A 27,334-nucleotide genomic window follows, 5' to 3' on the forward strand; every position below is an offset into this window, starting at 1 on the left:
CCAGATATGGGTCTGTTGGGGTAGCAGAGTGACTTGTCCCAGGGACATTGCCATTGGGAGAACACATCAATTTGACAGTCCTTCATGGGACTGAAGTCAGTAAACCAGAGGAGCAGGGTCCACAAGAGTCCTCCAGAGAAGAGGGCTGTTAGGTGGTGTCAGGATTTGAGGACAGCACTCGGGCGCATGTAGTCAAGGACACAGAGACACAGAAGGAGGAGCGGCTGCTGGAGGAGGTGTGGTTCTCACACCCCTGCCCGGGCTTTCACCTGGTCCAATTTCCAAATCCCCCATCAGAGAAGCTACTATGAGCACCCCTGGGTTTTGGAAATAACATTTACCACAACGGTGCTCTATCTATACTGACAGGTTGGACCACAGTGCGTTTCTCTGTTTAATCCTATTTTGTGTATCTTTGTTGAAGCCAAAAAGTTTCTCTTGTCTCCTTAAAAAGTACCCACACCAAAAGGTCAATTTCATTATGTTTTTACCTGAAACAAGCAAGTTATGATGAAGATTTGGATTCACATTATTATAATCAGAGAGAGAAAAAAGTTATATCTGCAGTATTTTTATTAATCTTTTTTTAATCGCCCATTAGAGGAAACTGACTAAAAGGTATACCAGATCACTCTTTATTAATTTCTTACAAGTACATGTGACTCTAAAAGCATCTCAAAATTTTAAACAAAAAAAGTGAAATTAATAAAATATCAATCCTTAAGTCTTCCCAGATTTCTGCTGTATCTCTTTAAGAAAGAGAAAAAACATCTAACTTCTTTGAAGCATGATTACAAGGGATGATTGTTGGCCATAGTGTTTGAAATTTTTGAATATTTGAATGTTAGGAAAACACATTACAAAGTTCATTTGATCAAAAGGAAAAATCCTATTTATCTATAGACTTATTGGAATAACTGCCAGATTGGAGTTGAAGGTTATAAAAAAGTCAGAATGCATGTGTTGTAATTAAACAGAGACAAATTGATGCCTATGCTTGGATTGACGTGGGAGGTTCTCCTGTATTCTGGGGCTGGACCCTCTCTGGACTCAGTATGGACTTAATTCATTTTCCATCAGGCATAAGGTTTCTCAAGAGACGTCCCCTGACTCTTTCCTCCCATGGCTTCTAAAACACCATGGGCTCACAGCGGCCCTTCCCAGCTCCACTCCCAACTGCGTGGCTCTCTAAGGACCCACCAGTGTTGTGCTCCTCAGCTTCTGTCCCCATGTGAGTCTGAGAAATACAGTTCCTAGATAAGCATCCTGGGAGCCTGTGATACGAACCTAAGCTACCTCAAAACACTCTGGACATTAGAACATCACTGTTCAGCCCTACTGAAGGTGAAAAGGGGGTTGGAGAGGGATTCACTCCTTAGCTTTTATGTCCGTGCATAATTCTTATTTTCTTTCCCACATTTATCCTAGGGAGAAAATCCATTACATTCGGACTGAGGGTAATCATGGGCTTGAAAAGTTGTCCTGTGATGCAGATCTAGTCATTTTGCTGAGGTAAGGGGCTGAGCCTGAAACAGTTCTGGAAAAGCAACTGGAGAAACTGCTCTGGGTGGTTCTCCACGACAGCCTGGACTAAAACACCCACTGTTTGTTCTAGAGGAGTCTAGTGGCTGTGACTGAAGTAGGGCACCCGCCTTACACCTGCTGTTCATTTCCTTCTTTACGTGTACGGCTGGGGTATCCTAAGCTACATGTGCTCCTTGATGGAGACCTTGCTGTAGGACTAATTAGGGTTTAAAATAATAGGGAGAGTTTGCATGCAAGGATGTGCCCATCTAAGTGAATCTAAGCGCTTTTGTTGTCTCATGAGAATTGTACCTACTCTTACAGCAATTCGTGAACATTCTCTCATGGACAGAGAACTAACTTAATTGTTTTTTCTACTTTGCAGTCTCTTTGAGGAAGAGATTATGTCCTATGTCCCCCTGCAGGCCGCCTTCCACCCTGGGTACAGCTTCTCTCCCCGCTGCTCACCCTGCTCCTCACCTCAGAACTCCCCAGGTAAAGTGAGGTTTTGGCTCTCTGTCTCCTGCCAGTGACGACCTGTGTTTCCACTGGATGAAGCTGCCCCCTCTCCCTTATTTCCTCTCAATTTTCTGATCGTACGCACACTAAGTTGGGTGTTGACACCTTGCCACCTGTTTTAGTAATGCCCCCAAGCTATTACGTGTTTTGCATTTTTAAATGATTTGGAAACATTTATTGTGAAACTAATATTTCATGATCGGAGAAGGCGATGACACCCCACTCCAGTACTCTTGCCTGGAAAATCCCATGGACGGAGGAGCCCGGTAGGCTGCAGTTCTTGGGGCTGCTTAGAGTCAGACACGACTGAGCGACTTCACTTTCATTTTTCACCTTCATGCATTGGAGAAGGAAATGGCAACCTACTCCAGTATTCTTGCCTGGAGAATCCCAGGGAAGGGAAGGGGGAGCCTGGTGGGCTGCTGTCTATGGGGTCGCACAGAGTCGGACACGACTGAAGCGACTTAGCAGCAGCAGCAGCAGCAATATTTCATGGTATGAAAATTATAATGAAATTCATGCTTCATTGTCTATCAATAAGATTTACTGAAACCCAGTGACACCTGTTTATATATTTTTTTCTCATTTAAATTATTTATTTTAATTGGAGGCTAATTACTTTACAGTATTGTGGTGGTTTTTGCCATATATTGACGTGAATGTTTATATATTTTTGTGGCAACTTTCATGCTACAAACAGCAGAGCTGAGTAGTAGTAACAGACACCACAGGACCCCCAACATCTAAAATATTTGCTATCTGGCTCTTTACCAACAAAGTCTGTGGGCCCCTGCTCTAAATTGCTGGTTTTTTCTAAAGCATATTCTCAAAGCATTTAAAAGGGAAGAGCTCTTTCTAGAACACTCTGCCTTATGAATCACAATGTTATTAGTTACCAATTTGAGTATTTTTTTGTTAAGCTGTAAAGGAGTTGCTAGGTTCCATACTAACTAGGGACCACCTTTATATCCCCATGAAGATGTCTAAGAATTTTTAAATATGATATGAAATCGTTCCCCTAAAGTTTTCTTAGAATGAATTTACTCATGATACTCTTTGTGGGTATTTTCCATTCCAAATGAGGAAGTGTATATTGAACTGTTTAGCGAAAAGAGAAGCTATTATTTCCTGGGTTCATCAAGATAATTAGCTTAAGACAAATTAATACTCCCAAACAAGATCCAGATATTGAAAAATTTTCCCCTATTGTCTTGATTTGCAGTGTCATGTTGTCATGGATGTTTGTGGTAAACTCAAATTTATTTTTATAACTTTAAAATTTAGTAAAGGAAGTTAGTTTTGAAAAATCTAGTAACTTCCTAACTCATAACCTCTAAAGTCAGAGTTCAAACTTTGCTTTTGAAGCCAGTGGGGAAATGGAGAAGAGAAACCGAATTTAGCAATATGCTGTGTCCCCCAGAAGGGATGTCTCACTCAGCTTGTGTCACTCAATACTGCCATAGGTCTAGAATATCTCAGTTCAGTTCAATTGCTCAGTCATGTCCGACTCTTTGCGAACCCAGGGACTGCAGCGTGCCAGGCTCCCCTGTCCATCACCAATGCCCAGAGTTTACTCAAGCTCACGTCCATCAAGTCAGTGATGCCATCCAATCATCTCGTCCTCTGTCATCCCCTTCTCCTCCTGCCTTCAGTCTTTCCCAGCATCAGGGTCTTTTCCAAGGAGTCAGTTCTTAAAACTGGAATACCTTTTTCTTTGGTGCACCCCCATCATGTCATTCAGAACTATCTCCCAGAGGTAGTTTTGCTAATCCTAAAATCTGTTTTTAAGTCAGTATCTCTTTGTTATCCCTTCTTCCACAAGTGTATCAGTGGCATTGTTGAGGAAATGTTCCATGAGTGCTCCCTCTGACATACAGTATAACTAAGATGACATGCTTGGGAAAAGGAGGACCGGGAGCTTTGTCAGAGGCAGCATCAGCACAATCAGTTGCTTCTGGTGTGCACGGGATGACTTACTTCTGGAGAGCAGAGCATTCCCATTTAGGGGACTTGTGTGTCTGCATGATGTTTGGTCCCAGTCTGAAAATGTGTCTATGTGTATGCATTCTAAGTCGTGTCTGACTTTGCAACCTCATGGACTGTAGCCAGCCAGGTTCCTCTGTCCATGAGATTCTCTAGATAAGAATACTGAAGTGGGTTGCCATGCCCTCCTTTAGGGGATCTTCCTGACCCAGGGATCAAACCCATGTCTCTTAGGTCTCCTGCATTGGCAGGTGGGTTCTTTACCACACAGCCACCTGGGAAGCCCCAAATTGTCTACACTTTGGTCCAAACTTCCAACACTAGAGTATGGTTTTGACATCATTACATGGTGAAGATACCATCTTGCAAATAGAAAAACTAAGGGAGTATAAAGAATTATTCGCTAAATGAGAATTGTTTGGGTAAGTTTTTTTTTAAAGGAATCAGCATTCCTAATAGCTGTCTGGTGTCAGACATTACTGTCACCATGAACTCAATCATCCAATTTATGTAGCAAAGTCCTTAATTCTTTACTCTCCTAGCTTTGATCACAGGATCTCAGAGTGTATAATCCAAATATTTGATGCTAAATTTTACAATTCCCACATTTCTAGACCTTTATGACTTTTACCTGAGGCAACAGAGATAGTGACTCATGCATGCCAAACCACCTCATGAGGCATAAATCATTAAAGAAATGCACAGTAGTGACCATGGGCATAGTGGTAGCACCAGCAGTGAGAAAGCCATCTTATAAAATACACCGAAATCTGCTAGAAGGAAATTATACTTGCACCTGCAGACTTGTACTCTAGTTTTACCTACATTCTGAAACATGGCATTTCAGCAAAGACACTTTCCTCTTCAAGTGGTGGCTTGGTTCCTTCTCATAAGTCACCTCTTCAGTTGGCTTTGGTGACACCACTGTAGGCATTTCATCTATGTCTTTGGCCACCTCTGCAGACTCATCCTTCCCTTCCTACCATCCTCAAGACTCAGTGCCAGGTTTTATTGTCCTCTCTTTCAAACTATGTCTCTTTCCAATCAAATAGTCAAAGGTGCCACCATCAAAGACCAAGCTTGTGATCTCCCCACAAATCTGTGCCTCTTCCATTTGTCCCCATCTCAGTGAATGTCGCCAAAGTCCATTCCATTATAATGTCTGAAACTCACCTTTACTTCCTACCTATATCCAGTTCATTGCCTCCTAAACACATCTCCAATCTGTCCTATTCTCATCTCCACTGACACCACCCTAGTCCAGTTTAGGTGGGCTAAATCCATTCTGAACCTCTATGGTTTTCTCTGTCTACTGCAGAAAGACTGAGGTTTCTATAACTCTAGATACATCATCTTGGCTCCTACACACTAACTTTCTGTTGTGTTTAACATTGAACAAAATCATTAAATTATTTAAAAGAGAAAACCTTATCCTATTTGTACTGTATCCTATTTGACCTGTCTCCTGCCCACCTCCCAAGCTTTGTTTTACATCATTCTGGTCCTCACTCCCTGTGCTCCAGATAAACTGAAGCACCACTTTCCATCCTGCCTCAGTACCTTTGCACATGCTGGTGCTCTACCTAGAATCTTCTCCCAGCTCATCTCTTCTCTTAGCTAAACAGAAGCCTTTCGTAACTCACTCAGTCTAATTCATGCCTACTTATTCTTCACATGTTTCCCAGGGAAGCCTTCCTGAACTTGGCTAGAGTGTCCTGTGATCTCTGAGAACTGAGTTCTCTTCCTTCATGGGTAACAATCATCTCAACCTGTAATTATATTCTCATTTCTGTGAGTTTGATGGTGTCAGTCTTCTCCAGATTATAAATTCAATATCTGGAACATAAACTAAACATTAGTTGTTGCAGGAGCAAACTGTGATCCTAGCCATCTGGGAAACTTGCGAAAAAATGTTATCTTTTCCAGTCCTTTTTTCATTGAAAGGTATATAAAGATAATAAGGCATTTACAAAACATTCTAAGTGATACAAAAGCTCCTTCTATAAATAGTAAGGAATTATTATTAATAATAATATTCTTAATAATTTTTCTTTTATGGTACATGATAATCTAATATAAACCCCTAAATACTCTGTGTTCTAGTAGGTATGTTTATATAAGCATCAAGGTCAATATAGTTAGAGAAGTACAATATACACATATATTACAATCTTGGTTGCTCCATTGTAGTTACATTCACTTATAGCAACTTATAAGAGCCTAATTTGATTTATGTCATTTTTGAATATTTAGGTAAATTAAGCCAATAAATATGCTCATCCAGGTATTTTGAAGAGAGATACAATTTGAAATGAAATGTAAAATATAAGTATGTATTGTCATCAGAATTTATTTTTCTCTGCATCATATTATTTCTGGTTATTATCAAAGTGACTGAGGGAGTGATAGGGAAACTTCTTGAAGGAGAAAAATATGAAGACTTAGGATTGTGCCTCTGGTTGGACCTCCCACTACCATTGCTCTCTGCATATTTGTTCTTCAGTAAAAAGTGATGACCTTCAGCCTATGTGCTTCTCTGCAGGTTTACAGAGAGCCAGTGCAAGAGCCCCTTCACCCTACAGGAGAGACTTTGAGGCCAAGCTCCGCAATTTCTACCGAAAACTGGAAGCCAAAGGATTTGGTCAGGGTCCAGGGAAAATTAAGTGAGTGATTTAATTGAGCTCCACTGAGCTTGGCACTGAATTCAGTTGGAAGATGTTTCTATCGTTTTCTCCTCTATAACTTGGTAATATTTGTCTGGAAATCGGATACCATGGTATGACATCAGTCATGGTCATAAAATTGAGGAAAGAAAAAGTTAGGAAGTTGGAAAGAAGAAAGGAGGTTAAGAAATTGGAAGGGAGCCAGGAAGAGAAGGTAAGGAGAGAGAGGAAGAACAGTCGATTTCAGACAAAACCATGTATAAAATCAATGGCAGGCCTTCTCAGAAAACAAGGAATCTTGAACTAAATAAAAAGTCTTATGTTTCCCTTTACATATTTTTGGGACAAATTTAACTACTCATTAGTCAAAAAGCTTTGATTTGGGGATCTAAGTAAGAAGTTGTTTCTCCCCGCTATATGATTACTATTTTCATCTTGAAAAGCTGAACCCAAATTCAGGTATTCAACTTAAGAGATTCTTCTTAGAATTGATAAAAAAAAAAAAAAAAATCCTGGCAGTAGTATAATATGGATGGAGTGTGTCCCATTATAAACTGGTACGTGTTGTCCTGGTACTTTTATCATTTTGAAAAGAGTGTCAGAGTAAGTGCATGGTTGAACTGATGGAATCTGTACCTTGATGAAGAGCCTAGGGAGTGAGACTGTCAGCCTGGGCCCCCACATCTCACCTAGAACATTCCCAAGCATTGGAGCCCAAGCCCTGGCTGCCCGCCCACATGGCTTCTCATTTCTAGGCTCATCAGCCTGGGCCCCCACATCTCACCTAGAACATTCCCAAGCATTGGAGCCCAAGCCCTGGCTGCCCGCCCACATGGCTTCTCATTTCTAGGCTCATCATTCGTCGAGACCACCTGTTGGAGGGAACCTTCAATCAGGTGATGGCCTATTCCCGGAAGGAGCTCCAGCGAAACAAGCTCTACATCACCTTTGTTGGAGAGGAGGGGTAAGCCACCAGCACTTGCATGCAGACACCTCAGTGTGGGTAGACCAGAGCCCCCAGGTCTTGGGTGATTTTCCTCAAGGAGCAGGGTGGCTCTAAGCCTTTGCCCCAAGGTGGTTCTGATCATATCCTCCCAGGAGGCCTTTCTCTCCAGGTGTTGCCAATCTTTGAATTTCATGTTCTCCAAAAGCCTAAGATGATTGGCATGTTCTAGAATCTGAGGTCACATGCTCAAAGTATAAGCCCAAAATATAGACCAATCTACTAGATCTTTACTTTTTCAGGATATACCCTGAAAGCTATCCCCTTGGTGTACCCATCCCTCTGAGTATCTGATCAAAGAACTCTTTCCCCAAGAGTGCACACATATGACTGGTGGTGGTGGTAGTGGTTGAGTTGCTAAGTCTTGCAACCCCATGGATGTAGCCTGCCAGGCTCCTCTAACATGGGGTTTACCAGGCAAGAATATTAGAGCGGGTTGCCATTTCCTGCTCCAGGGGATCTTCCCAACCCAGGGGTCAAACCCAGGTCTTGTGCATTGCAGGTGGTCTCCAGCCTTGTGGGCAGATTCTTTAATGACTGAGCCACCAGGGAAGCACATATATGACTGCTTACCAAATTTTTCATGTACTTTCAGTGATTTCATAGCAAACCATCTCAACCGTGGAAAGCAAGCCCGCCCAGGAGGGCATAGCAGGATGAACTTAGCAGAAAGTGTTTTCAATTCATGCGCATGCACCATCACAGGAAATTATTTTCTGTCTCACATGACAAAGTCCAGCTGTGGACCAGCTATGTGTTTTATCCAGTAGGTGTGATGTAATTGAGGAAGAAGTTTAAGGAACACTGCCATAAATGTTTAAGAACATCATCCTCAAATCAATCACTGCATCCTCATTTTCTTCAGCAAATTAGGCTTCCCTTGGGATCCATTGTAAAGCGCAGAGGCTGCCCTCTACTTTCCTGGCACTGAGTCTGAAAGGGCAAGCCAGGTCCTGCATAGGGACAGGTCCCCCACCTCCCTCATGTGATGAGCTTCCCGGACCTCTGCTTCCTTTGCAGCCTGGACTACAGTGGTCCTTCGAGAGAATTCTTCTTCCTTCTGTCTCAGGAGCTCTTTAACCCTTACTACGGACTCTTCGAGTACTCTGCCAATGACACCTACACCGTGCAGATCAGCCCCATGTCTGCCTTTGTAGAAAACCATCTTGAATGGTAAGAGCTGGAATTTTCACTTTCTCATATTGGAAAGTTCTGGTCTTTCTCAGTCAGAAGGCAGTGGTATTCCTTGAGGATCATTGTGTTTGAAGCAGTGGCCCGATGTCATGAGGGGTGATGAAAGTAAACAACAAAGCATTGGAAACAAAATTCTCTCCTAGTTTTCACCCAGAATACAAAATGAATCACTAAAGATGCTGCAAATTTCCTATCAACTGCACATTGATGTAAGATACTACAGTTTTTCTTCTGAGGAAACACTGAGGTAAGTAGATATAGGTCCTGAGTGTTGATAATTCTACTAAAGTCCTAAGCGTTCCCAGGGAGGGCTTCTTGAAGATATTCATGGATTTGAGATTCTCTGATCTTGGACTGATGGCTTTTGTACTGTGGCCATCAGCTTCTGCATCTTGCTTTAAAATAAGGCTGTTGGGTTAGATGATCTCTCAGCATCCTTCTGACTTGAAAGTGCAACATGTCCTCTCATCTTGAGGCAATTACCACTTAAACTGAAATGAGTAAGAAGATCAGTATCGGTCAATTCTGTGCACTTCTGTGGCTGAGATTCCTCAGATATGGGTGGAAATCTCCAGAAAACTGCATGGGAGAACTAGGATGCATGCACTTTCCTGTTTTGTCACCCCCACACGCGACTTGAAAAGTACCCCGGATTTCACTACAGGAGCTCCTGTCATCAGGAGGGAAATGAGTCCTGGAAACTGCTGACATGGTTCTTATCTGACATAACTTACTGATGATGTGTCATGGGGCTTCTGGTGAAGGGAGCTTCTGGGGTAACACCTGGCCACTGGGCTTACAGCCCAAATCCCCATAATTTGATTTCATAATATCAGAACAACACACCTCTGCTAAGGCTGCCAGCTACAGCCCCAACTTCTCTCTCCAAACACTCTCAGCTCTGAGTTCTTCTTTTTCTTTAATTATTTAAAGTTTATTTTATTGAAGTATAATTGATTTAGATTGTTGTGCTAATGTCTACTTTACAATAAAGTGATTCAGTTATACATGTATATATATTTTTTTCATATTCTTTTCCATTATGGTTTATCTTAGGATATTGATATAGTTCCCAGTGCAATATAATAAGACCTTGTTGTTTATCCATTCTATATATAATAGTTTGCATCTGCTAATCCCAACTTCCCAACCCATCCCTCCTCCCCTACTCTCCCACTTGGCAACCATTAAGTCTGTTCTCTTATGTCTGAGTCTGTTTCTGTTTCCAAGATAAGTTCATTTGTGTTGTATTTTAGATTCTCCATTTAAGTGATATCATATGGTATTTGTCTTTCTCTTTCTGACTTACTTCATTTAGTGTGATACTCTCTAGGTCCATCCAGCTTGCAACAAATGGCATTCTTTCTTTCTCTTTTGTGGCTGAGTAGTGTTCTATTGTGTATGCACCACATCTTCTTTATCTGTTCACCTATTGATGGACATTTAGGTTGTTTCCATGTAATGGTGATTATAAATAGTGTGGCTATGAACATAAGGATTCATGTATCTTTTTAAACATAAGGGTACATACACCTTTTTGAATTATACTTTCATCCAGATACATGCCCAGGAATGGGGTTGCTGGATCATATGGTAACTCTGTTTTTAGTATTTTGAGGAACCTCCATACTGTTCTCCATAGTGGTTGCATCAATTTACATTCCCACCAACAGTGTAGGAGGGTTCCCTTTTCACCACACTCCCTCCAACATTTATTATTTATAGACTTTTAAATGATGGCCATTCTGATCTGTGTAAGGTGGTACCTCATTGTAGTTTTGACTTGCATTTCTATAACACTTATCAATGTTGAGCATCCTTTTACATGCCTACTGGCCATCTGTATGTCTTCTTTGGAGAAATGTCTCTCTAGATCTTCTGCCCATTTTTTTATTGCATTGTTTGCTTTTTTGTTATTGAGTTGTATGAGCTGTTTGTACACTTTGGAAATTAAGCCCTTATCAGCCACATCATTTGCAAATATTTTCTCCTAATCCATAGATTGTCTTTTGTTTTGTTTATGGTTTCCTTTGCTGTACAAAAGCTTGTAAGTTTGATTAGGTCCCATTTGTTTATTTTTCCTTTTATTTATCTTGCCTTGGGAGACTGACGTAAGAAAACATTGGTCAATTTATCTCAGGGAATGTTTGCCCATGCTCTCTTTTAGGAGTTTTATAGTGTCAAATGTTATATTTGCGTCTTCAAGCCATTTTGAGTTTATTTTTGTGTATGGTGTGAAGGAGCGGTCTAACTTCACTGATTTGTACGAGTCAGCTCTTGAGCTGAGCAAGGCATGTGCCTGCTCAGGGCATGTGCTTCAAGTGTTTGGCACAAGTGAAGAAGCAAATGTTGCTTTTTTGTTGCTTTTTGCCTTTGTTGTTCCTTTTCATGTAACTTATCAAATAAGTGGATGATGTAGCTTGGGAGACAGAAACACCCCTGATGGTGTGGGCAGAGCAGCAAGTCACTACAGAGAAGATGTAGGGCTAAGAACTGAAGACCAGCTCTAACTCAGTCACATTCCGATAGGGTTCACTCAGACAGTGGAGAGTACCATACCCCCATGAAACAAGAATATATGTGGGACTTCCCTGGGTCCAGTGGTTAAGAATCCTCCTGCTCGTGCAGGGCACACAGGTTTGATCCTTGGTCTGGGAGGATTCCACATGCCTCAGGGCAACTAAGCCTATGCACAAAACTACTGGAGCCCAGGAGCTCTGGAGCCCGCAAACCACAGCTGCTGGGCCCGTGTGCTGTAGCTACTGAAGCCTGCGCACCCAGAGCTCATTGTTTTGCCACAAGAGAAGCCCCACGATGAGAAATGCACACAGCACAACAGAGAGCAGCCGCCACTCACACCTAGAAAAAGCCCACACGCATCAGTGGAGACCCAGCACAGCCAAAAATCAATCAATCAATCAATAATTTTTAAAGACTATATAGGTATGCAGATTATACTTCATATAATCCCCCAATTCTCTCAGTCTATGTGCATGAAATTTAAGATGGTGTCTTAGAGGTTATGAATTAGAGTTAGCAATCACTAAGGAAATGCTTTCACAAACATTACAGCATATAGGACTCTGCTGGGTGTTGTGGGGATACATTCATTAACTGAACAGTTGTAAACCAAGTGCATGCTGTGTGTTGGGAGAATACAAAAGTGAAGTGAACGTGGTTTCTTCCCTCAAAGGGAGAGAGCACATGAGTAAATCTGTAATTCCACTATAGTATCTTAAATGCCAAGTTATACATATATAATACGTGTGTGTGTGTACGTCTGAGATACATATATAAGCCTGGGAATTGTATTAAATCATGAAGGAAAGTGTCTCACTCAACCCAAGGTAGGGGATGGTGCAGTGGGGAATAAAACCAGGGAATCTCATAAAAAGGGAATAATTGTGCCGTCTTTTTCTTCTTTTTTTTGCTTTTTTTTTTATGAAAAGGAGTGGATATATGTGCCAATCTTTACTGATAGTTGAGTAGGAGAATCAACAGAGCAGAGGAGAAAAGTGTTTTGAGGAGCCAATATTGGAAACAAGAATTGAAAGGTGTGAGAGGAAATGGAGCCTTTGGCAAGCAGTGTAGACAGATCAGAACAGAGAATGGCTTTTGGGGTTGTGAGAATGAGGCTGGAGACAGAGAGGCAGATGGTCGCATCACATAAAGAGAATACTGTCACTGGGTCTGTGTTTTTAAAAAGTAAATCTTGCCATAGTGTGGGGAAAATTTTAAGGACAAAAGGCTGGAAAGAGCTGAGACCAGCTCCAGAGAGGTTGATACATCACAGGGAGAAACAGAATTCAAACTGAGGTAGAAGTGGGGTCTGAGAAAGGAGGGGACTAACCTTAAGAACATCTCAGAGGGAGAAGAGACTCAGCTAGTTGTTTTACTGTTTGACTGTTGAGGTGAGAGGGAGAGAGAAATATAGAAAAAGTCTAAGGTTTCTGGTTGCACCATGCGATGGGTTGGGATGGTCACTGTGATGAGAATTACATGAAATAGACAACACTTAGAGGAAAGAGGAGGAATTCACTCTTTGACAGGTAGAAATTGCAGGTTCCATTATTAATACAGGTGGGTATATTAGTACGTACCTGGAATATTGCCTTGGAAATCTGGGCTGGAAACTGAGATTGGGAAACACTAACACAGTCATGAAATTAAAAGACGCTTGCTCCTTGGAAGAAAAGCTATGAGAAACATAGACAGCATATTAAAAAGCAGAGACATTACATTGCTGACAAAGGTCTGTATAGTCAAAGCTATGTTTTTACAGTAGTCATGTATGGATGTGAGAGTTGGACATAAAGAAGGCTGAGCACTGAAGAACTGATGCTTTTGAACTGTGGTGTTGGATAAGACTCTTGAGAGTCCCCTGGACTGCAAGGAGATCCAACCAGTCCATCCTAAAGGAGATCAATCCTGAATATTCATTGGAAGGATTGGTGCTAAAGCTGAAACTCCAATACTTTGGCCACCTGATGCGAAGATCCGACTCATTGGAAAAGACCCTGATGCTGGGAAAGATTGAGGGCAGGAGGAGAAGGGGACCACAGAGGATGAGATGGTTGGATGGCATCACTGACTCAACAGACATGAGTTTGAGCAAGCTCTGGGAGTTGGTGAAGGACAGGGAAGCCTAACGTGCTACAGTCCATGGTGTCACAAAGAGTCGGACACAACTGAGTAACTGAACAGCAAGAACAACACAGGCAGATTGGCTCAGGAGGAAGGAGGAGATGGGAGCTCGCAGAGGTGGAGGATACTGATGAGTCCGGGGTGGCCAGAGCCCCAGGTCCCTGGGGAAAGCTGAGAATGAGTGGCCAGGGTGTTCCAGCTTGGGAGGAATAGGACAGGGATGGAGGTGCTCCAGTGAAGACCTGCTTGTGGGGAAGAAGGCAGTCCAAGAAGGCAGAAGCTGGAGGGGGCATACAGAGGATACAAAGGGGTCCCCAGGGATTCAGAGCACAGGATTGGGAGGACAGAGCTTAGGACATCAGGGGATGATCACAGGAGCTGTGTTTGGATAGTGACAGAGGTTCATGAGGTTAAGTGCCCTAGTGGTGTGAAGGGGACCGAGTGTTCTGGAGGAAACATTGGGGCCAAGCACAGGAGTGACATAGGGAAGTCTACAGACTAAGGCCTGATGGAATACACAGGAGACTCCCTGGCCTTCTGGCCAACTCATTACCACTTGAGAGTGGCCTCAAGAGATGCCTTGCCAGCTGCCTGGACCCTGTTCTCAGGCAGGCTCTGTTGTCTCTGAACATCTCCGGCTGGATGAGGCCAGGTCGATGTGTCAGTTACACCCGGAGGAAGGAAACAGCAGAGATGTTGCAAGAATTAGCAAAGCTCTCTGGATGGATCCTTTATAAAAGTCAAAGGTGTGACAAAGTCTGGCCCAGAGGTGCTTGTTACCTGCTGTCTTTGCAAAGGAAAGGACTTGAGGACTTTTACCCACTGCTGTTCCTACATTGGAAATATTTGCTGTGTAGCCCAGAAGCAAAATGGCAAGGAGCTTTCGGAGCAACTAGCAATCTGAACAGAGCTCAGGCAGGTGAGAGTTCACATGGAATGATGAGATGTTATGAAGTGATCTGGGACCTCCCCTCTGCTCTGAGGCTCTGACTCTGAACCTCAGTCTCCTAAGCCCCTGACTGACAGAAAAGCCCAAATGCAAAGCCAGTACTAGTCCCAGATTGAACCATGACCCTCACACAGGGTGGGACTCATGTTTCATTAGTGCCTCAGAGGTCCTAGGGGAGACAGGAGGTCACTACCAGTGGACAGAACTTGAGCCACTGGGGCCGAGTCTGCTTTAGCCTTGAAAAGGAAGCCCTGCTGGGCTGTGGGCGTTTGAATCAGATGGTAACGCTGCAGTTATTCCTTCTGGATATTTTCCTGTGAGCCGTTCTGCACCCCAGGGCAGATGGTTTTACCAAGAAAAGTGAGGGCACCCAAGTGCTGGGCCATTTTGACAAAAGTGCACCCAGGAAGGGTCAACACCCGAATGAAGTCACTCCAGGCCTTGCGCAAAGTGTGGCAGCAAGTGGATCCTGAGACCCCTGCCTGAGGCTTTGTCACTGTGACTGCACAGGGGCGGGCGGGGGTGGGACGGGGCCACTGAGGAAACCTGAACCCTGAGTTCTCAGAGGTTGGGCCAGCCAGGTGGCGCTGACCCATCGGCTGATCCCAGATGTAGGCGCCTGGCCTTCTTCCTTCCCTCACTCCCCAGGACACTTCATCCCACAGTCCACATGGGCGGTGAGGAAGATGACACTTACTATGACCAATACATCAGTCATGAGAAAACAGAGACCAAAAGATTACAGGGCTCCTCACAGTCAGAGCCTTGACCTTGTAAAGCTGGAAATTGTCCCTAACACAGGATGGGCGAGGACAGGAGTCTGCCTGGAAGGGAAGTGACTCCCGGCCCCTGCCCTCTCTTCCCTCCGCAGACAGGCCTATAGGCCAGAAATAAACAGAGAGAAAATCGATCAGCTTTACAGGATTAAACATCACCCTGGATGGAAATATTGCTCGGGTGTGGCTGGAAGAGGCCTCTTTGCATGGGTCATTTTTTAAATTATTATTCAAGTTCTTTATCTTTTCACTGACCTTCCTCTGTGTCCCACACTCTGTTTTGTCTGTATCCCCCTAGAGAGTAAGCTCCATGAAAGCAGAGATGGGTCTGTCTTATTTAACCCTAGTACAGGCCTGGCACTTAAGGTGTTCAAAAGAACAGTTCATTTGGGTGCATGAACAGAAGTTTGGGTGCATGAATAAGGCTTGTTCCACAAGCCACATGAGCCACTTCCTTCTACCAGGGCCATTAAGACAGAGGTCTCATATAAACCAGGGGCAGTTAACTGCTCAAAGGTCACACTTTCATTTCTCATCTGTGGTTGTAAATCCCTTACAGTGTTGACGACAAACACACATGTCCCCTGGGAGCTTTGCACTCAGCTCTGCACAATGCCCACACTCTGCTTATTACTGACACAAGGTCGCCCTACACACACTGCCCCTGCACCATGGGCCTCTGCCAGTCACCCCCAGGCCAGGCAGTACCCCAGAGATGGGCAAAGGGGCCTCTGACCCCAGGTCCTTCCCCTGCTGGCTCCTCCCTGACTGTAGCTACTTGAAATTCTCTGCTTCCTGCTTGCTGTGTGTGGGCTTTGCATATGCTGGGATGCAGCCTGGAAATCAAAAGGTTTCTACCTCCTTCCCTTTGTTTCTAGTGAAGTGCTGAGAGATACTATCATGAATAAATATGGTGAGGATTCTATACACACATAATAAGTAAACTGAAAAAAAATCTATTTTTTTGACCTTCAGCCTAAAAGGACTTTCCATAATTGTTTCATTACTTGTTTGTATTCCCCAGTTAGGTTGTATGAACCCTGCTTTGGCCCTAGCTCCGGAGGCTCTCTGCAGTGGCACAGGAGGAGGGTTCTTCTTCCCTTTGGTTAGAGCAGCCAAATAACAAAACTGAAGCCGAGATTGATGCAGCACAAGCTTTATTAAATAACCAAAGAATGGAGAAGCACAGACTAAGTTCACCAAACAACAACTCACCCACCAGATGGGAGGGATTTAATTTTTAGGAGTAAAGACAAAGGGAGAAGAAATAAGGCTAATGATGAAGAGACCTGTGCTTTAGTCTACTGGGGAAGGAGCAAGGCTTTTTCAAGGGAGTGTGATGCCACACCTCAGCCTTTTTTGATACTTAATATCCAGTCATGGTCAAAGGTAGGTGTGTCATTTAATATGCTAATATAGTAAATATCAGTGTCTGATGAGATTCAGGGTCTGTCAGATGAGGTCAGATTCATTGCCATCTTGTTTCCATCTGGTTCTTTCTGGTGTTTTTATTTGTAGCTATCTTTCTTATCTCTTGACCCTCCAACTTAAAGGTTTATGTTAAGTCCTGCTAAAGGTGGGGATTGATGGGTTTTGAGCAGAAATGTGGAGTAACTCTAGCTACATTTGTACCACAGAATTTCCAAGTTGATAGGGACATTGTTAAAATTGCAAGGCTAACACTCATGCCAAGTAAGAGAGAGGAGGTGGAGCTGGAACCCCATTGGGCCTCCCATGAGAACTGTGGTCACATATGGACACAGCCCTGCCCACCCTAAATCAGGTAGAAAAAGGCCAGGAAATAGCACAACGTCCTTCTTCCACCCACCAGTCCCACTGGCCAAGCCAACCATGGACCAGAGGGCAAGGAATCTCCAACTATTGCAGCAATAATGGCCTATCCCCAAGGTCACAGAGTGGGACAGAAAATGATAGGAAACCCATGAGGAGTGCATGACAGGGATTAAAAATATCTGAAAGAGCCTGTACAATTCAGGACTTTCAGTTCATCCACTAAAAATATTACCATTTCCCTAACTGTATGTGTCCACTGTATGTGTCTTTGATCCAGAAATCTTAAAGTAATATTCCAAATTCCTTATCTTTATTCTTTGATTATGATTTCCATTTGCATATTAATGATGTACTCATGCTGATTTTTTTATCCTTTTAATCATCATTGTAGGCTGATTTTATGTCTCTCAAGATACAGAAGTGAATATAAAGCTAAACAATAAAACATTAATTGAAAATTTGTTAAACATGCTAAGCACTATTCTAGATACTTCCAACAGCCCTATAACCCAGGGCTATAGGAGAAACCCGGAGAAGGCGATGGCACCCCACTCCAGTACTCTTGCCTGGAAAATCCCATGGACAGAGGAGCCCGGTGGGCTGCAGTCCATGGGGTTGCTCAGAGTCGGACACGACTGAGCGACTTCACTTTCACTTTTCACCTTCATGCTTTGGAGAAGGAAATGGCAACCCACTCCAGTATTCTTGCCTGGAGAATCCCAGGGACTGGGGAGCCTGGTGGGCTGCTGTCTGTGGGGTCGCACAGAGTCGGACACCACTGAAGCAACTTAGCAGCAGCAGCAGCAGCATAGGAGAAACCCAGGCTATAGAAGAAAATAAGGTGCAAACATTAGCAAACTCAGAGATAATCACAAACCAGGCTGGGGTTGGAACCCAGAAAACCTGACTGCAGTAGGTTCTAGCCCCCTCTATTTTCCCTCTGGGCAAATTGCAATACAATGTGATAAATGTTATCTGTACTTCTATTATAGCACTTTGCACATTACGTAATTATCTGTATTAGGTATACGGAGCTTTAAAAATGAGTGAGAATAGTTGGCTGGCAGAGATGGGGAAAGGAAACTTCCAGGGAGAGGGCCTGAAATTCACAGAAGGATGGCAGGTGAACAAACAGGTGTCAGTTGTGTTTGACTGAAAAACAGAGAAAACAAAAGCTGTAAAGACTTCTTGCACCAGATAGGGAAACGCATTTAATGGCATCTAGGGACTTTGGGCTTTAGCCAGGCTTCAGCAATACGTGAACTGTGAACTTCCAGATGTTCAAGCTGGTTTTAGAAAAGGCAGAGGAACCAGAGATCAAATTGCCAACATCCGCTGGATCATCGAAAAAGCAAGAGAGTTCCAGAAAAACATCTATTTCTGCTCTATTGACTATGCCAAAGCCTTTGACTGTGTGGGTCACAATAAACTGTGGAAAATTCTGAAAGAGATGGGAATACCAGACCACCTGACCTGCCTTTTGAGAAACCTATATGCAGGTCAGGAAGCAACAGTTAGAACTGGACATGGAACAACAGACTGGTTCCAAATAGGAAAAGGAGTACGTCAAGGCCGTATATTGTCACCCAGCTTACTTAACTTAAATGCAGAGTATATCCTGCGAAACGCTGGGCTGGAAGAAGCACAAGCTGGAATCAAGATTGCCGGGAGAAATATCAATAACCTCAGATATGCAGATGATACCACCCTTATGGCAGAAAGTGAAGAGGAACTAAAAATCCTCTTGATGAAAGTGAAAGAGGAGAGTGAAAAAGTTGACTTAAAGCTCAACATACAGAAAACTAAGATCATGGCATCTGGTCCCATCAGTTCATGGGAAATAGATGGGGAAACAGTGGAAACAGTGTCAGACTTTATTTTGGGGGGCTCCAAAATCAGTGCAGATGGTGATTGCAGCCATGAAATTAAAAGATGCTTACTCCTTGGAAGGAAAGTTATGACCAACCTAGATAGCATATTAAAAAGCAGAGACATTACTTTGCCAACAAAGGTCCGTTTAGTCAAGTCTATGGTTTTTCCAATGGTCATGTATGGATGTGAGAGTTGGACTGTGAAGAAAGCTGAGCACCGAAGAATTGATGCTTTTGAACTGTGGTGTTCGAGAAGACTCTTCAGAGTCCCTTGGACTGCAAGGAGATCCAACCAGTCCATTCTGAAGGAGATCAGTCCTGGGTGTTCATTGGAAGGACTGATGCTGAAGCTGAAACTCCAGTACTTTGGCCACCTCATGTGAAGGGTTGACTCATTGGAAAAGACTCTGATGCTGGGAGGGATTGGGGGCAGGAGGAGAAGGGGATGACAGAGGATGAGATGGCTGGATGGCATCACTGACTCAATGGGCATGACTTTGAGTGAACTCCGGGAGTTGGTGATGGACAGGGAGGCCTGTCGTGCTGTGATTCATGGGGTCGCAAAGAGTCAGACACGACTGAGCGACTGAACTGAACTGAACTGAGGGACTTTGGGTTTTATCATGAAAATGTCAGTGTATTTTTTTAGGGGAAAGAATGTCTTGAGTAAGTCTGTATTCTAGAAAGTCAACTCTGGTTATAGATAGATGAATTGGAGTGGAAATTGGAGGTGTCAGATTTAAGTGGCAGTTCTTTGAAATAATTGTTTGAAAAGAGGATGAAGAATCAAACTAGGATGGAAGCAGTGGGAATGAAAAGTTATTTCAGAAGAATGAAAAAATGAGCAATATTTAGTGGTGAACTATAGACAGTGGGTTCGGAGAAGGCAATGGCACCCCACTCCAGTACTCTTGCCTGGAAAAGCCCATGGACGGAGGAGCCTGGTAGGCTGCAGTCCATGGGGTCACTAGGAGTAGGACACGACTGAGCGACTTCACTTTCACTTTTCACTTTCATTCATTGGAGAAGGAAATGGCAACCCACTCCAGTATTCTTGCCTGGAGAATGCCAGGGACGGGGGAACCTGGTGGGCTGCCGTCTGTGGGGTCGCACAGAGTCAGACACAACTGAAGCGACTTAGCAGCAGCAGCAGCAGCATAGACAGTGGGTGGAGAAGGAAATGGCAGCCCACTCCAGTTCTTGCCTGGAGAATTCCATGGATAAGGGAGCCTGGCAGGCTACAGTCCATGGGGTCACAAGAGTCTGACACAACTTAGCGACTAACCAACCACCACCACCATAGACAGTAAGGGTGTCCATTATATTAAATGTCCCACTTGCATAAAATGATGCATACAAAATACCAGGTAGAAAGTTCTCATCTATTTTTGAATGGAGGTATAAAAAACAAAACTGTAAATGTGGAAAGCTCCGAACTTACTTTTATGTCTAATAAATTATGAATAGTACACAATGCATGTATTTTCAGATCTTTATGCCTGGATAGGAAAGATTCACGTTTCAGCTGAAACATCTCCTCTAAGTGCCTTCCCTGAGCACTCAGTTTAAAACAACCCAGCCAGTTATAACTCTCCAGCTTAACATCTTAACTCATTACATCGACAGAACTTACCACTCTCTAAAATAAAATATATTTTAGATTTATATTGTACACTCGTAACTCCTTACTATTTGTCTTACTATTTATTAGTTACTAACTCCTTACTATTTATTTGAGAGAACGAGGTCTTGCTTTCCTAGTTACAGACTTTGCACTCAATAAATATGTGTGGAAGGAAGAAAAGAAACAAAGGACAGGAGGGAGAGAAGGAAGAAGGGAGGATGAATGGATGACTAGATGAGTGGATGGGTGGGTGGATGGATGGATGGGTAGGGAGATGGATAGGTGGATGGATGATGGATGGGTGGATGGATAAATGGATGGATAGGTGGGTGGATAGATGGGTAGGTGGGTGAATGGATGGGTAGAGGGGTGGGTGGGTAGGTGGATCGATGGATGGATAGAAGGAATAATATTCAATTCAAACTCCTTGGTTGTGAGAGTTTCAATCTCATTTCAATTTTTAGTTCAGAATATTTGGGATTCAGAAAAATGGAGATCATTGTTGAGTGTCAGTTAAGTTTCTACTCATTGTTCTCTCTGAAATCACCACTGAAAATTCTTTATCTGTCTCAGTGATTCTGAATACCACTTTTCGCAGAGCAAATCTAAGACGCACTGAACAAATGGAAAAGGTGAACTCTTTTGAGTAAGAGTGCCAGAATGTCGACATGCACTGTTCGTTAAGGTATCATTTTAAGAAGTCGTTGTGATATGAGTCACTCTTTACGTAATTGTCAGTGTGAGAAGAACTTTCAGAAGCCAGAGTTAGAGATCTGATGTTGTTTACTCAGTTTCTGTGCAACCACCAGAAGTTCCAAGTGTTCATTTCATGTTAGTGATGGTGACAAATTTAACCTATCAGTATCATAACCAGAAATCCTGGGCCCTCTCAAGCCAGAATTTCTGAGAACCTCTGCTAGCTGCGAAGCAGGCTCCTCCCTGTCCTTCTGCCCCTGCTATGCCCTCTCCCTTTCCAAGCAGACACAACCTGGGTGGCAGAAATCTGTTTTCACGTCCTTAGCAAGAGGAGGTGGAGGCGGGAGGGAGGCCTCTTGGAGCATGTTTAGAGTGTTGGCCAAGTGGGTATTAAGTGTAATTGTAGAGTTTTATGGAACTTAAGAAGTCCTGGATAACACACTTTAAATATCCCTTGCTACATCTGCAGAGTCTGAATTAGTAGGTAGAAACCACAGTATCATGAGATTCCATTGAGTGTGTCCTGGCCCTTCAACCCTCAAAGGCCCCTCCTGAAAGAATAGCTCAGTGTGTCTTGTTCATTTGAGTCATGGGTCAGATAAGCTCCCCCACCCCAACACCATCCCAACAGTAGCCCCTGTGTTCCTTCATAGGCACCTACAAGAGCTTCTCTGGTCCCATTCCTGACTGAATCTGAGCAGCCTTCCTAGCATTGCCCTAAAGAAACTCAGTGCACACGTTAGTTGAGAAGTCACCATAAAATATGCACGTCTGATTGTGACCCTGTCCGCTTCTTAACCCAGTTTTCTTAAGAGCTTGTGAGAAACCTCTAGTAAAGCTTTCAGAACTATTAAAGAGAACTCCTTTTCAACACTTGCATTATGCAGAAAAAGACCTAAGTTTGTGTGAGATTTATATGACAAATGGCACTTTAATTCAGTTGGAAAAGAATGGACTACTCAGTTAATGATGCCAACACAGCTGACTGTGCAACGAAAAAAGGAAAAAAAATAGGTTAAATTCCTCTCTAGTATAAAGCACATGTAAAAATATGACAGTAAAATGTCTTCAATAAACTCTAGAGGACTTTCTATATATTCTAGAACAAACATTTTTGGGAATAGAAAACAAACTTCAGAAACTTTGAATAGTAGAGACTTTTTCAGTCAAGATTTGAACCCTAGAATCTGTAAGAGAAAAGAAAGATATATTTAAATGTATAAAAATGAAAATAGTTTTTATGGCAAAAAAAAAAACACCATAAAGGCAAAAGGTAAGTTTTGATTTTGAAAAATAATCTTTGTAAATCAGAAAAATCAGAGATTGAAAATCTGTAATATATAGATTTCAAAGAGCTCTTCTAATGTGAAAAGAAGAGAGAAACAACACTAGAAAAATCAGCAAAGTGAAAAAAACTGTTCAGAGAAGAAAAAATCCAAATAATCAACAAACCCATAAAAAGAATTTCAACTTTATCAACGGCCAAATAAAATGACAATGATGTATCACTTTATAACAATCAAATCAGCAAAAATTAAAAAGAATTGTATCTTTTCAAGGGGATATGGGTGAAAGATTATTCTCTTGCATTTCCAGTAGAAAAATGACTTTTGGTAGCCTTTTTTTCAAAGCACAATCAATGATATATACTATAACTTTTAAACCCATATACCCTTTGGCCTGTGATTCTATCTCATAGAAATAAAAGCACTGCTATAAGGACTCATAACAGTTAATATTTATTGGGCCCTCATTATGGACCAGGTTTCTTTGTAAAGGCTTTGCATGAGCTGCACATGCTGTTATGATCCCCCTACTTCATAAATGAGGAAACTGATAACCATACAGGTTCAGTACTTGCCCAGGGTAACACAGATGGTAAATGGAAGAACCAGGAATCCAACCTAGGCACATGGTTCTCCAGTGTAAACTTCTATAAGCTATCCTATCTTCCCTAACAAAACATACCAGGATGTATGTGAAGACATACATCTGCTTCACAAACAGCTGTTTGTGAAGACACGAATGTAAAAGCATCCCAAGTATCTATCAGCAGAGACCAGTTAACTTCATCACAGCAGCTCCACACTGCATGGTGACATGAGATGTTAAAGGGCTGAGTCAGATCTTACCAGATGATGGAGGAGGGTTTCTTAAAGATATTGTTGAGGGAAGAAAAGCAAAAAAGTATGAACAACACAATTTAAAAGCTGAAAAATAATGACACAAAACTTGTATGTATATAAATATAGATAGATATGTACATATACAAATAAATTAGTATATGATCCGTTGGATCATAGAAAAAGCAAGAGAATTCCAGAAAAACATGTACTTCTGCTTTGTTGACTACGCTAAAGCCTTTGACTGTGTGGATCACTACAAACTGGAAAATTTTTCAAGAGATGGAAATACCAGACCACCTTACCTTCCTCCTAAGAAACCTATATGAAGGTCAAGAAGCAACAGTTAGAACCAGACATGGAACAACAGACTGGTTCCAAATTGGGAAAGGAGTACGTCAAGGCTGTATATTGTCACCCTGATTATTTAACTTATATGCAGAGTACATCATGTGAAACACTAGGCTGAATGGAGCACAAGCTGGAATCAAGATTGCTGGGAGAAATATCAATAACCTCAATATGCAGATGACACCACCCTTATCCAGAAAGCAAAGAGGAACTAAAGAGCCTTTTGATGAAAATGAAAGAGGAAGATGAAAAGCTGGCTTAAAACTCATCATTCAAAAAATGAAAATCATGACATCCAGTTCCATCATTTCATGGCAAATAGATGGGGAAACAATGGAAACAGTGACAGGCTTTATTTTCTTGAGCTCCAAAATCACTGCAGATGGTGACTGCAGCCATGAAATTAAAAGACACTTCCTCCTTGGAAGAAAAGCTATGACAAACCTAGATGGCATATTAAAAAGCAGAGACATTACTTTACTGACCAAAGTCCATATAGTCAAAGCTTTGGTTTTTCCTGTAGTCATGTATGGATGTGAGAGTTGGACCACAAAGAAGGCTGAGCATTGAAGAATTGATACTTTTCAACTGTGGTGTTGGAGAAGACTCTTGAGTAGTTCCTTGGAATGTAAGGAGATCAAACTAGTCAATCCTAAAGGAAATCTCCTGAATATTCATTGGAAGGACTGATGCTGAAACTTCAATACTTTGGCCACCAAATGTGAAGAGCTAACTCAGAAAAGACCCTAATGCTGGGAAGGATTGAAGGCAGGAGGAGACAGGGACAACAGAGTATGAGATGGTTGGATGGCATCACCGACTCGATGGACATGAGTTTGAGCAAGCTCCAGGAGATGATGAAGGACAGGGAAGCCTGGCGTGCTACAGCCCATTGGGTCACAAAGAGTTGGACACTGACTGAACAGCAGCAAAGAATATGATTAAATGATTTAGATGAAAAATATGGAAGCATACATCTTAGTCAACATGGGTCCCAGGAGATGAGATGAGGAGAGAGCCGCCAACAGAGCTGACTGCTCAAGAAGACAAAACCAATGATAATTTTTAAAAGCATCCATGAGCATATTAATGAATTGACATAAAAATTATAAGCGTGTGTAAACTTTTAAAAATCCTTAGCAATTAAAATTGCATTTGGTTCAAATGGCTTAGCTAAGTTTTAGAGAGAAACAGTTGTCTGAGACATGAATTCCTAAATGCTCCCTGCTATTTCTGAGGACCCAGTGCGGGATGGTGAGCCTCTGGCGTATTAGAAATGCCACCTCACTCGCTCCACCTCTGGTATCTTCCATTCTCCATCCCATTTTGCCAGCCCCCTCCCTTTACTCGATCTTCCCTGGTAGCTTGGACAATCAAGGATCCACCTGCAATGCAGGAGACAAGGTTCGACCCCTGGGTCAGGAAGATCCCCTGGAGAAGGAAATGGCAACCCACTCCAGTATTCTTGCCTGAAGAGTTCTACGGACAGAGGAGCCTGGTAGGCTACAGTCCATGGGGTTGCAAAGAGTCAGACACAACTTAGTGACCAAACAACAACATATACATTTATATCCTGCACCTCTGTAAAGATAAAGCATTTTTCTATCACCTCAGAAATCTTCTCGTGGTCCTTCCCGGTCCATCCTTGACCCTTCTCAACTCCGTTAAACCTCTGAATAAATCTCTTCAGCACCTATTTTCTTTGTATGTTCTAGAAATTCATAGAAATGATATTACATATTAGTACTCTTTAAGAGTGATTCTCTCACTTGCTTTCATCATTTGCCTCCTGGACTCAATCAGGAGCAAAACTTGGCACCGAGTCACACCCCTCAGGAATCAGGATTCCCATGGCTTTTCTGGGTGGTTGGAGACGAGGAGTGTTCAGGCAGGTGGTTCTGTCACCTGCCCAGCAGCAGGCCACCCCGCCTCTCCCTGCAGGCCTGCATGTGCAGGAGGACAGATACCACGCCTCAGTCTTCCCACAGATGAGGAGGGAACAATTACAGAGCAAACCACTGGCAGGAATGCCAGGACAAAGCTGAACCCACTATTAGCTGTGGAGATGGGAAACTAGCTTAGGGCCAAACCCTGAACTCAGCGGGCAGGAATGTGCACCCAGCAGAGGGAATGCAGACCACGACGGGTGTGGCATGGGAGCAGGGAAACGTCGTTCTGCAAGTACGGGGGACTACAAAGAGTCAAGACTCCACTTCCCAAAGGCTAACTCCAGAGCAGCTGCACAGCAAGGACGAACTTATTGTTCCTACCTGCACCCCCACCCCCACCCCGTTTATACATTCTAAAGGGAGCTCTGCATGGTTTCATTTCTCTTAGCCATCCATAGCCTGGTCACTGCTCTTTCTGGAAGCTCAGCTGGGTGGAGCAGCTCGAAGGGTGCAAGGTTTTGAGGAAACAATGTAAGAAGAGAGGGAAAGATTTGAATTATAAGAGAGGACAGAAATTGATGAGACAGGAGCCCCGGGGAAGCAGGAGGGAAGGTACTTGTGTTTAGTCACCCAGTCGTGTCCAACTCTTTGTGACCCCATGGACTATAGCCCCCCAGGCTCCTCTGTCCATGGGATTTTTCAGGCAAGAAATACTAGAGTGGGTTGCCATTTCCTTCTCCAAGAGGGAAGGAGGTCTATGGCAAAAGTGAAAAGAGAAACCCCGAAACCTGAGCAGCCCTTCTTCCTTTGGACTGGAGGGAAGCCCCTGGCAAGTGTCACCGCTTACAGGCTGGTGACACAAGAAGGAAATTAGCTTAGGAAAAACAGAAAGAACCCCACTTCTATGTAATGGAGCGGGAGAAGGCATGGATGCAGGTCGTTGGGCTGAGAGGAGGACAGGCAGGACACTTCACATCCTCTGCTTTTGGAAGAGATAGGTTTTTGAACTCCGTCCTTCTGTGGTACCCGTGCATAGAGTGCATTGACTGATGCCTAAGGCAAAACTTCACTTCTGACTCCGAGACCTTTTTTTGCTCATGGGATCTTAGTTCTCTTACCAGGGATTGAACCATGCCCTCAGCAGTGAAAGTGTGAAATCCTAAACACTGGAGCATCAGGGAGTTCCCCAGAACTTTTTTTTCTATCTTAAAAAAAAGGTGGGGGGATGAGGGACTTGGAGTCTGTGGGTCTCAAACTTTAGTCAGTAACCTCAGAACTTGTTTTAAAAGCAGATTCCCAGAACCCACCCCACAAAGAATCTATTCTCTGGGCACTTGTATTTGAACAAGCATCTCAGAGACCCTGATGCCAAAGGAAGGATTGCCACCCTTGGGAAAACATTGCCATAGATGCTGGCAGCTTCATGCGCCCCCACCAACCCCCCGCCCCACCCAGAAAGTGTCAGAAAAAGAGAGCTAGATATTGGTGCAGTTTTCACACAAAGACATGAAACCACCCCAGGCAGAAATGACAGATTTTCACTTCATTTACCAGTATGTGAGAAGTTAGAAAACATGAAGATCCAAAAAGGAAGGCAGTAATACTAGGTAAAGCATGGAAACAGGCATGGTGTGGGAACCTCATATTTAATGCACTCAAATAATGAGGTTGAGAAAGGATAATTATTTTTAATTAATCAAAGTTATGAGCATAAGGAAAGAGGAATATCTT

General features: G+C 43.0%; 1 protein-coding gene across 10 annotated transcripts in view; it reads left to right on the forward strand.

The window, feature by feature from the left end:
- HECW1 (HECT, C2 and WW domain containing E3 ubiquitin protein ligase 1) overlaps nt 1-27,334 on the forward strand; it is a 481,203-nt gene that overhangs the window by 407,030 nt on the left and 46,839 nt on the right. For all 10 annotated transcript variants that reach the window (XM_027539200.1, XM_027539204.1, XM_027539202.1 and 7 more), the window contains 5 exons: nt 1,429-1,512; nt 1,910-2,019; nt 6,569-6,689; nt 7,540-7,653; nt 8,713-8,865. In XM_027539200.1, coding sequence (XP_027395001.1) covers nt 1,429-1,512; nt 1,910-2,019; nt 6,569-6,689; nt 7,540-7,653; nt 8,713-8,865 — 582 coding nt within the window. The remainder of the gene's footprint in view (nt 1-1,428; nt 1,513-1,909; nt 2,020-6,568; nt 6,690-7,539; nt 7,654-8,712; nt 8,866-27,334) is intronic.

This window comes from Bos indicus x Bos taurus, chromosome 4, assembly GCF_003369695.1.
Source record: "Bos indicus x Bos taurus breed Angus x Brahman F1 hybrid chromosome 4, Bos_hybrid_MaternalHap_v2.0, whole genome shotgun sequence".
NCBI lineage: Eukaryota > Metazoa > Chordata > Mammalia > Artiodactyla > Bovidae > Bos > Bos indicus x Bos taurus.